Source organism: Zootoca vivipara, chromosome 4, assembly GCF_965207765.1.
Source record: "Zootoca vivipara chromosome 4, rZooViv2.hap1.1, whole genome shotgun sequence".
Lineage (NCBI taxonomy): Eukaryota > Metazoa > Chordata > Lepidosauria > Squamata > Lacertidae > Zootoca > Zootoca vivipara.
In genome coordinates this window covers 60,510,698-60,522,746 of record NC_142587.1, presented here as the reverse complement: position 1 = coordinate 60,522,746, position 12,049 = coordinate 60,510,698, and the positions used below count along the sequence as shown (strand labels likewise).

General features: G+C 38.3%; 1 protein-coding gene across 2 annotated transcripts in view; it reads left to right on the top strand.

Moving 5' to 3' along the window:
* Positions 1 to 12,049, top strand: part of GBE1 (1,4-alpha-glucan branching enzyme 1) — a 162,434-nt gene that overhangs the window by 138,922 nt on the left and 11,463 nt on the right. For both annotated transcript variants that reach the window (XM_035114821.3, XM_035114820.3), the window contains exon 15: positions 9,219 to 9,336. In XM_035114821.3, coding sequence (XP_034970712.2) covers positions 9,219 to 9,336 — 118 coding nt within the window. The remainder of the gene's footprint in view (positions 1 to 9,218; positions 9,337 to 12,049) is intronic.

The following is a 12,049-nucleotide window of genomic DNA, read 5'->3' as shown; positions in this document are numbered from 1 at the left end:
CGACTTCCGCTGCCGTGCCGCTGCTGCTGGTCCCAGATTTTTCAATCTGGAACTTGGTAGCTATGTCCATTGCTAGTTTCTCCAGGGCATCAATGCAGTCCCAACACTGTGAACTGAACATAAGCGTAGTCAAAGCAAAATTGAATTCTTATTCAAGCAAATGATATTGGAAAATTAGTTTGAGAGATGCACCCAGTGGTAGCATTTGCCACTGTTTCTTGTGTGCTCTCTACATTTATTTTGACTCAGTGGAAATCAGATTAGGATTTAATGAAGTGAAAATACATCAGGCATTCTCAACACAAATAATTGCTTACATAAAATTCAACATGACTTTTTAATATTAAGAGAGGGGGAAAATAAATCTAATGGAGAAACCAATGCACAAGATATCTTTTATTTTTATTTATTTATTTGTACTCCATCCTTCCTCCTGTAGCAGCCCAGGGCACTGTACGACGTAGTAGTCAAAAATAGAATGTTTTTTCTAGCCTATTAAAATAAAAGTCATTTTAAAAATAGTAGAAAATAATATCAGCTAAAAACAATTTACTCAGTAGGACAGACATTGACTATACTAGGCCATCAAACCCGAATCGCCTATCTCCACATGTCTAGACAAACAGGTGCATATTTAATTTAAATTGAAATGTTGATGGGGATAGTGGGACAAATGCAACTCTATGGGGAAAGACGTTCCACAGAGAAGACTGTATCTTGTATTACTTACAAATGGGCTAAACCCATTTCAACAGGAAACACACACATGGGAACACACGTGCGTTAAAGTACTACAGTATGCATAATCTGAACTTTGTTGCCATTTTTGCCACACTACTTCCCTGCAGGGTTTTGCCTCTAATAGTGTGAAACTTCAAGCACAATTCTGACTCTGAGTGTGACATTCACTCTCACAGTTACCTGTGTCTTCATTTAACCAGCTTCTACCACAGGGAAGTTATGGCAGAAAGCACCTGTCCTGTGTCTCAGAGCTTCTGTCCTGACTTCACAAATGCACCCATATATGAGCATTTCATATCGCTGTAATACTGTGTCGCCTACAGTGCAAGAGAACTTTATACAGTATATGAGAAATGCATTCAAAGCAACATCTAGAGTGCCTAGACAGGTATTGATCAAGCCATGGTGCCATTGGACGTGAAACATTAGGGAGAAACTCATCCACACAGTCATGCTTTTAAGAATAGCTAGCACTGTCAGCTTACACTGAGAAGGTCTCTCATTCCTGCTTTTTTCTGACCCAGGCTGTGAATTTCATCCAAGTAGTTGAAGCTTTCAGTCCTGTCTTGGAAATGTATGTTCAACCCTCTGGCGAGAAATGATGACGTTTGAGATACTATGGACTTAAAAAGGTTATGGATAGAAAATTTACCAGAACTTTAAAATTTGGTATACACAAAAATGAAGGAATTGCAGAAATAATGTGAAGGGCTTTTGCTGTCCTTTCTCGTTTGCTTACTAAATGACCCTTAGTGGCTGTTTAATTTGCATTCCTAGATGATTAACTAACTTTTCATATATGCTTTTTGCCTTAAACCGTGCTGTGCATAAGTCTTTTTCACTTTGCTTTCTTCTCACTACTCAGGCTTTCAGAGAGGGACAGTCCTCCTGGCCCGTTCTTCATTAATTGCCTGCTGTTTAACGTATTATAATTTTTTAAGTGTGTGTGTGCGTGTGTGTTAATCCTAAAAAGCTGAGGGCACTCTGGAAGAGAAGAGGATTTGGATCTTTTTACAGGGGAAGAGTCTTGTTGCACATGTCAAGGTACATGCAGTGTTGGATTTCACCCATGATATTTTTATGTGTTGCTGACATGTAGTGCTAATTTACTCGGTTTAGGTCCGCATTTTGTTTTTAGCCTTCTCTGAGATCAGCATGGTGAAGGGTGGGTTTATAAATCCACAAACCCACACGCCTCTAACATTTCCCACCAGAGGGTTCAGAACATTTCCAGTTTCCCATACATGCAAGAGATGTTGCCCCATGTTGTAATTTTAATTTTATTTGTGCTTTCTGGTCCGAAGAGCTGTTCCAGCAAGCAGAATATAGTCTCATCACCAATTCAGATGTGTGAACTTCCAATTTCCTTCTTCCAGCTTATTTTATTTTTTAAAGAATGGGTTGTTCCTTTACCTCCAGTGTGCATGATAATGTCACTGCAGTGCATGAAACATATGTTGATGCTTTAAAAAAAAAAGTTTTGCAAAGGGTCAAAGAGAAAGAGTTACCTCAGCTGCAAGCTTTCTAGTTTTGCATACTACCTGAAGCATCAAACAATTTAATAACTAGGGTGAAGGCATACTAATGCAGATTCATAGTAGGGATGGAGCAGTATGTCACTGGATAGCAAAGTAAATAATGTTAAATATGGCCTGAGATCTCAGGAAGATTAGCATTAAAATTCAGGTAGCTGTACTTCTTGAAGATGTAAATTTAAGCTCCCTGACATTTGCAACCTGCACCTAGAGCTTCTAATGAGCAAATAAGGTCACTTGAATGAGTCACTGGAGTGTGATTGCCCAAGGCAAAAATGTTGCTTTGTAGCTGCTTGGTTTGGTCGATGCTTTGAAGTGCAGTTATGTAACTGTCCCTGGTTATTAGAATTCAAGCTTTATAGAAAATGAAGACAAAGAATTTAATTTAGGATCAGCCAAATGCCAAGCTCCATCAAGGTGCTTCATCTGTTAAGGTTAATATCAGTGAATGAGAATACTTTTCACCTACTATTGAAATGTTGTCTGGGCGGGGACGGCTTTAGAATGAAATTCAGATTTCATGTAACATAGTAGTCGAGCGGCATGCTTTTTACTAGTTTGTTGTGGCATCTGCACAGTCCCAGGTCTAGAACTGCACATGTGTAAGGTGAGATATTGGAATATTCTGGAAAGCTTCAGAGGACACCTTGTAGAGCGACAACTCCTGGTAAGCAAAACTTTAATTTTTTTAAAAAAAGCAGAGTGAATAAATTCAGTATTTGCTGATGCATTTAAGTTGTTTTCACAACATTTTGTGGTACAGAGAGCTTAGATAAATGGGAAAAGTTCCAGTCTCCTGGGAAAAGTTGGCCAGGCTTCATTAGTTGTGAGGTTGCAATTAAATACTTTCTTTAAAAAATAGTTTTATTGTGAAAAAAGATCTGTTCTACAGACTCCATGTTGTTGTTGTTTAGTCGTTTAGTTGTGTCCGACTCTTCATGACCCATGGACCATAGCACGCCAGGCACTCCTGTCTTCCACTGCCTCCCGCAGTTTGGTCAAACTCATGTTCGTAGCTTCGAGAACACTGTCCAACCATCTCGTCCTCTGTCGTCCCCTTCTCCTAGTGCCCTCAATCTTTCCCAACATCAGGGTCTTTTCCAAGGATTCTTCTCTTCTCATGAGGTGCCCAAAGTATTGGAGCCTCAGCTTCACGAACTGTCCTTCCAGTGAGCACTCAGGGCTTATTTCCTTAAGAATGGATAGGTTTGATCTTCTTGCAGTCCATGGGACTTTCAAGAGGCTGAACCCAACTGAAGGTGCCTAGGATTGAACCTGACCTCTAGGATTGAACCTGGGACATCTTGCCTGCAGAGTATGTGCTATGCTGCTGTGCTCCACCCCTTTCTCAGAGCTACAGTCATTTCCGAGACTATTACAGCTGTTGAAACTTGTCATTAAAATATTTTCCTAGAGGTCTGTTTTATCTGTGACAGACCAGAACCGTTTCTTTTCTAAGATTCATGACGAATGTCTACAGAAATGAAATCAGAAAGGAAGGAAGCTAATAGTTCCCCCATTAATACTTTGATCAATGCTGGCATGCCACATTATTCAGCAATTGGGCATAAATTCTCATCAGCCTTCTCTAAACAAAAGGTCTTAATTATGCCGTATCATAATCTTCATAAATGACAATTATCGTTTATGCTACGGGTGAAATACTAATTTTCTGCTTTATATGTGGTTTGAATTTACCTAATGATGCTTTATGCGTCATTAAGCCGGCATAAGATATATTTTTTTGAAAAATAATGCTTTGCTTTAAGAATTAGTTTGGAAACATCAAAAGCATAATAATTAAGTGCGACATATAATAGATAATCACAAGATTCCCATTTTAAGCTCACTCCATGCATGGGTTCATTGGGTTTGTTCGTTTGTTATATATAACAAACAGTAAAGATAATGCATTTTGTTTTGTTTTCAGGTGGGTTCTCTTTTGTCTCTCTTCTGTACTTGAGCTAGAGTAGAAGATGAAAATAATGGTATTATACAAGATGCAATGGAAGTACTTCTTAGACCTCATTTGAAGTATGAATGACAGAAATAATTATAAAGGAAACCTGTCCAGGTCTGAGGAACCTGAATGAATTAGTCTTATTGGTTATTGAAAAAATTTCTGTGTGGTATGCATAATCTCACTGCCTATGAAGAAACTCCAGTGGAATAGTTGACACGTTCCATCTAAGGTTGGTGTCTGCAACTGCGAGCCCTCAGGCTGAATGAAGTTGTATGCAGTTGCATTACATCTTCCTCTTGTTTATACTACTGGAGGGTGATTGAAGGGAGGACAGGCAGAGACTTGGGAGTATGTGGTCATATTATGCTCAGCCTGCATTAATAGTTTCCTGTGGTAGCTGCAATGGTAGGGCTGCCTATACAATGTGCAGGAAGTGTTACGTGGCTTCCACATAATCGTATTGGCCTGAATATAAGCCTCACTTTTTTTTCCAAATTTCGACTGTGAAAAGTTAAAGTGCGGCTTAAATTCACAACCTTACAAAATTTGGCATTTACGATATTGCTGCTGAAACAGACATACAGTAAAACAGGAACAGGTGTGAGTGCCTGCAGAATTTTAAGGGAGCGGCTTATATTTGGGTATTGTCTTTTTTTTTCTCCCTCCCCCCTTGAATTTTAAAGGTGCAGCTTATATTCTGATGCGGCTTATATTCAGGCCAATATGGTATATCAACTCCATATCATGTGACGCTGCCATGGACACACGTGCGATGCAGAAACCTTTTCATTGATTTTTAGGCAGGAAATAGGGAAATTTGCTCAGTTCCCCCACCAGACTTTTAGATATTTTCAAATGCTAAAGGAATTGAACCCACAATGAACTTATTTTGGACAGTTTGGGTCTCTTTGTATGAAAACTGTTTTTCCGTTCCTTTCTCCATTTGTGAAAAATTTTCTTAACATGTTTATGAGTAATTTTATTACAGCAAATTGAGAGAGATATAGAGTGGAGCAAGAGGAAAATATCATTAGGTAAATATACTTCCATAGCCTTGCTTAGGGAGATGTGACCATATATATTATTCTTAAAATTAACAAAGCTATAAACATTTTCATTTGCTGGTAAATAAATTTAAAGCAGCCTTTAAAGATGTCAGAGCTTTCGGAAACAATGATGAATTATAAAATGTAACATATACTGTAGAAATGCCGGCGGGAAACATTATGCTCACATTCATAAACTACAGTGACACAGTAGAAGCATTTGCTGGTGCTGAGTTTTAAAAGGCACCAGAGAGACTATCTGAAGTTGTTCTTTATAGGTCTCTGTGTGGTCTGTGGCAATAAAACAAGGAGCCATTTAGGCATATTTATAAAATAGAGTGTGCCAGTGTTTTAGGTTTTCCGGCTTTCAGAGCTTGGCATTATATGAAAGGCAATAGAGCTAGCAGTTAAAAACTGAGGAAAAAACTACAGCCTAAAACTAGGTATGACCTATATTAATATTAACTCTTTTAGAATTTTAGATAGTCCAATATCTCCAGTATCCCCACAGATGCTCTGATGTACACACTGGAGCTGGAGTTACCTATTCACTTTGGTATCAGGGAGTGCGCTCCAAAAATAATTTTAAAAATGTACTGGGAAGCCCCAGGACTGGAGTCTTGGACAGTTTGGGTGGTTGTATGTTCTGTTGCTTCTTTCAAACAGACAAAAGTGCTGTGGGATTTTGAAAGCCAACTGGCTTATTGTGACATGAGTTTCTATAGGCAAAAGCCTGCTTCATCACATGGTGAAACTGGTGCAGGTTTGTGTTTTATATATGCATATATTGGTTGAAGTACAATGGAAGGAAAAGCAAGTTAACAAGGTGAAAACTAAAGATAACAGGAATGCAAAAAGCATATCTCAATCCTTTGGCTGTGCAATATGAATATATTATCTAAACATCTCTGTTTGCTGGAGCATCAAAGCATGAATACTAACAACGGTTGCTGGAAAACAAAGATGGGAGACGTACTTTTTCATAGCGAGAGACCCAACAAGAATTCATATTTAAACCTTAGGAAATGGTGTCAAACAGCATAATGATCAGCCCTGATGGTTGTTATATATGCTGTTGCTACATCAGTTGGAGTCATGACTGGGGTGGTGCAGTTTGGTTTGTCATTGCTGGAAAAGTAGGGAAGAAGTTGAAAGTCATTTAATTCTGCACGTGTGGCTTTTTTTTTACTCTTGTGTTCTAGCAGAAAGCATGTTGGCACTCATGGCCATGGTATGGGAAGTTAAGTATGCCCATGTGGTGATGAGAGCTTGCTTGAGCAACATGGAAATGTAGAGTGACGATACCACGCAGCATTTTCTCCTAGGCAGCTGTGCCAGGTGTAACTGTCAACGATCAACACCGAGTACAAAGATTTAGCTGGGAAGCAGGCTTTGGTTATTGAAGTCATAAAGCTGCTGCTTCGAGAGCAAAAAGTAGACTATGAACCATCTGTGGCGTTTCCCCCAATGTGGTTGTAATTGTGTGGAGGAGGAGAGCAGAGACCTGACTTCTTCCTGCAATATTCTGAAGGGGGAAGCTAGGCTCAGTGGCCCTGCTGGTCACACGTTGGGGCAGCGGATGCCTGTACAGCAGAGCCTGCTGTATGTGTATAATATCTCCACATGATCTTGGTTCCATATTATGAAGAGAGCCCACACTCATACAACAAGCTTCCTTCTACAGGCCTTTTACCCAGTGGTACCATTTTTTTCTGCAGGATTGCAGTACAGGCGGAGTGGAGGGCAAACCCTTCCATCTGAAATGTTGCAATGATAGAAATCATTCACACACACATATATTTTAACGGCAGCAAAAACAGTTTTGTCTCCGAAATAGATGCTGCCTAGCACCAACATAAAAGGAAAGGATTATATGCGGTAAATAGCTTCAAAGGTCAAGTTAACAGATTTTGCTCATTTACATGAAGACAGACAAAAGAAGCAAACATTTGAGCAACTGTGGGGGCCTTTTATTTATTATATGAAACAACAATCTAATACAGATATTAATTACAGAGCATTTGCTATGCTAGAATCCTCTTGTTGCTAAGATATCAGATGAAGCATCTTGCGTATATTCATCTTTATTAATAAAATGTAAATGTCAAATTATTATTTTCTTTTATTGATTAATCCTGCCTTCCCCTCCAAAAAGCTCAGGGTGGTCAACTACAAAAAAGCAACACAAAATATAAATAAAAATGTCAAATATTCCCACAGCTAAAAAAGTTCAATGTTTTCATAGTGAGCTAGCACCTTTTGCTAATAATATATTATTCATCAATATTTATAATGTGTTTGTTATGTTTTACATATGTTGTGTATATTTGTAATAAAAATGTTCAAAAAGGGAAGAAAATCGTTCCCTCTCCCTCTTCACGCAACTATAAGGCTTGGGGCAGGACTCCCACTGGTTCAGAGGTAAGGAAGAGTCTACAGGCAGCCCAGGCTGGTAATTCCCCCAAAATAAAATCACACTAGTGGATTTTAAAAATAGGACAGAAGTACTATCAATAGAACTATATAGCCTAAACTCTCATGATTCATCACAACTTGGAACTGTCTTAACTTAAAATCTCTTCTTTGTTTTGAACAAAGTGCTAGATAATAAACCATTTTTATGGAATGTCAATAACATAAATAATATAAATGTTATAACCCCCCCACCCCCCAAAAAAACCTAAACAGTTATCATGTGGCATCATTCAGAAACAAATTGGATTAGTACTGGAAATGAAGACATTTGAGGTGAGCCACATTCTTATGACAAATCATGGAATTATGCAACCCTATGGCAATAAATTTATTTGTTTTCTCAACAACCAGACTTCCAATTTTATCATCTTTATGCAGTATTTCAGACTTCCTTCCTGATGATTGGATGCATAAATAAAAACCATTGTAACTTGTTGCTAAAGCCCAATTCAGCTGAGAGAGTTGTGTCAAAAGATATAAATGATACCAATTCCGTTAGCATCGCAATCCTCAGACTTGATCAAAAGGCTGAACAAACAATGAAGCCTTAGAGCACTTTGAGCCATCAAAAGAACAAGCATGGCTTCATTCTGCTCTAATCCTATTTGTGGAGGCTCCATCAGAAAGTCTTTTCCCCAGCTCAAAATTAAGGTTGTGGAACATTGTTCCAAACATGTTACTCTTCACTCTTAGGTTTTGTTTTGTTTTCTTTTGCCAGTAAAACTTTTTGAGAGCAAAGCCAGTTCTTGAGATAGTTTTAAATTGCCATTACTTCATTGGCCTGGTTTCCCTGATAGAAAGTCGAATGGTGGTTTGGGACAAAGCTTCTTTTTGGGAGCCCACACATTGGCCTGGTCTGGATAAGCCTTGGTTTGGTTTACTGTGTCATGCAAACTAGGTCTTTGACTTTTCCATTGAGAATTTGTTTTCCCTGTTGTTGTTGTTGTTACATGCAAAGCGTGATATCCAAATAAGTCATACTTAGCAGTGCATTTATTTTCAATGGGTCTACTCTGATAATACCTTAATGTTGGGTCCCACCCACCCACAGTGAATGATTATTAGTTATTAGTGCTGCTCTGTCACAAAAGAGGGTGAATTTGAAACTTTTCTGTGAATCCGGGTGAGGAAGAACCACCATTTTCAATTTCATTGTTACAAAATAACAGTGCTTGCAAGATTATATTCTTACTAAACGTTTAGTAAAATAGATGACTAGTAAATCTAAGGGATACATTTGCTGCTACAGTTGATAGTATTCTGTTACATGTAGTTGGGGAATAGACTGCACTTTTCTTTTAAAGTAATGTTCTGAGTAGTGTGGCAAACACAGTTGGGATCTTTAGGTGTTATATTACATGAAAAATTCATTTTGGTTGTTTTAAGTTGCTTTGATTCCATTTATTATGAAATGTTTTCAGTTTATACCGAGTGTAAATTCCTTAACCGTTACCTTAAGTATAAAATTGCACTGGATTCTGATGCTCCGGAGTATGCAGGACATAGCAGACTGGACCATAATACAGAATTCTTCTCACAGGAGTATGGACATAACTGTCTGCCTAATTCTCTTTTGGTAAGTACATTTTTTCTACTTCACTTCTGCAAAGGTATGTCTGCAGTGATAGTTAACATTTTAAATTCCCCATTAAAACCTGCATTATGCCTTTTGTTTCTGAAATATGACTACTGAAGTTTGCATGAAAATCTTAAGATTAAACTAAAGGTCATCAGTGAATGTGGTGTGACTTGGGCCAACTAATAGTTGGACAATAATGTTCCTCAATATGCTATCAAGTATAACTGAACAAGATACAACAATTATCTGAAATAACTAAGCATGAAACCATTTTAGTGTGCATTTTCTTTCTCATGCTGTTTAATTCTGAATTGTCGCATTTTCATGTCTCAGTAACTTGCATGTTTTTCTATTTCCTTTTACATATAAACTTTGAATTTTGCTTTGTGTGTGTTTGAGTCTGGCTGCATGAACTGGCCTCAACATCCTAATTTTTCCAGTAGTGGCTTAGGGAACCTGCCTTATGAGGAACAGCTTAGGGAGCTGGGTATGTTTAGCCTGGAGAAGAGAAGGTTAAGAGGTGATATGATAGCCATGTTCAAATATATAAAAGGATGTCATATAGAGGAGGGAGAAAGGTTGTTTTCTGCTGCTCCAGAGAAGCGGACACGGAGCAATGGATTCAAACTACAAGAAAGAAGATTCCACCTAAACATTAGGAAGAACTTCCTGACAGTAAGAGCTGTTCGACAGTAGAATTTGCTGCCAAGAAGTGTGGTGGAGTCTACTTCTTTGGAGGTCTTTAAGCAGAGGCTTGACAGCCATCTGTCAAGAATGCTTTGATGGTGTTTCCTGCTTGGCAGGGGGTTGGACTGGATGGCCCTCGTGGTCTCTTCCAACTCTATGATTCTATGATTCTAAACAAGGAGTAACAAATTACTAGTTTGACAATTCTTCAAAGTTCTGTAGATACATATGCTTTTTTCTTAGGGTTCCGTGAATTATTTTCCCTTTCAGGTATACTTAGCAATGACTAAACCATACCTCTCTTTTTTTCTTGGTGACCTAAAAACATGATAGTATGTGGGGAGAATATTTTTGCTCCTTTGATTCATTGGCTTACACACAATGTTAGTCCTACTTAGAGGAGACCTAATAGACAGCTGATTTAGGTCCATTAAATTCAGGACATCTACTCTGAGTTGGATACAACCCATTGTTTCAGTTCTATTTTACATTTATAATCATATCCCATTACCCTGATACACTTTATTTCATACAAATTATCAGCTCACTATATTGGCTATACTTTAATACTGTAATCCAAAGAGGTATGTGAATAGTCTCTGTACATGCTTGCATTTTTTTGTAGATCATTCTTTTGAGTTCTTCCAGTACACTTGGATTTATCTCTGAATTTACTTATGCATTTACATTATATATGGGCTCTTTACTATCTTCACTTTTCTTAGCAACTTACTGAAGAAAATGGTTACATCACTATAAATTTGAAGCCCTTCTCACAAATATTAGTACAGTGGGTGCATCCATTCCAGTCTTGTAGGCCTTACAGGATAAGATAACTAGGATGCCTTACAGGATACCTGTAACTAGGATAAGATAGTTGACCACATTCCTGGCTCATAGTTCAGTTTGGGTATGCACCAACCAGAAAACTTGGTTTGGACCTTAGTTTGGTGCTTCAGAAATGGCCCGATTCAGAGGCTGCCCATTTTTGGAATAAAGAAATTGTCATGCCTTTCTATACACTACTATCAAATGGGTAGGATTTTGGGGGGGGGCGGGGTTCAAGGAGGAGGTTTGACAGACATTGATGAAATTTGAAAGCATGACTTTGCCAAGCCAAGCAAACACTGAACGTGTGCAGATTCTTGTTTTGCATTTAAAGCTATATTAGAACTTTTCAGAGAAATTGCATTTGATTCATATTGAATCTAACCATTTCAACATAGGCAAATTTGTATTCTGAACCTTTGTGGCATCACTAATTAGTGTCCCCCAGCCCCATTCTGTATGGACTAGAGGTGTAACTCTGCCAATATCAAGTTGTTTATCCTACAATTACCATACCATGTTAAACATTCTAACGTTTGTTAATAAAATCCCTAAATTGTTTCTAACTTAATTTCTCTTTGAGGAAATAGGAAGCTTTGGTTACCTAACTTCTGTACCACTTTAAACCTTTAAAACATTGTGAATTGTTAGTTTACCATTTCTGGAAGAAATGTATATTTATTCTGCTGCTACATTTTGCATTCAGTGGAAAATTAAGTATCTATTGTTAGGAACGCTTACTCTCGAGTAGAACCCTGGCAGAGACACAAGCCTGACTGGCATGTTCCCTCCCTCCTGGTCGATCATTCGAGAGCTTCAAAAGCTTTCTTCAGCCCAAACATCACAGTGACTGATGATCCGCAGAGTTGGCACACTTGCGTAACAGACCTCAGCAACTCAGCATTTGGCTAATCTATTTTATTTACATATAAACACACACATAGCACTGCAACATGGCTCCCTCTCTCTCTAGCATCAGGCAGCAAAGAGAAAGAACAAAGGACAATAGTCCCACTTCAGGAAACACAGTAACACAAACATCCTCTTTCTGTCACGTCCGACTCTGTGGGATGAAAACATCCACCACCATGTGATAGACAACTATCCCATGAATGCAAACACGGGGAATGAATCTTCAACATCTATTTCATACACACAACAGAAGCCAAAGCAACAAAATATTATGTTTTGGTCA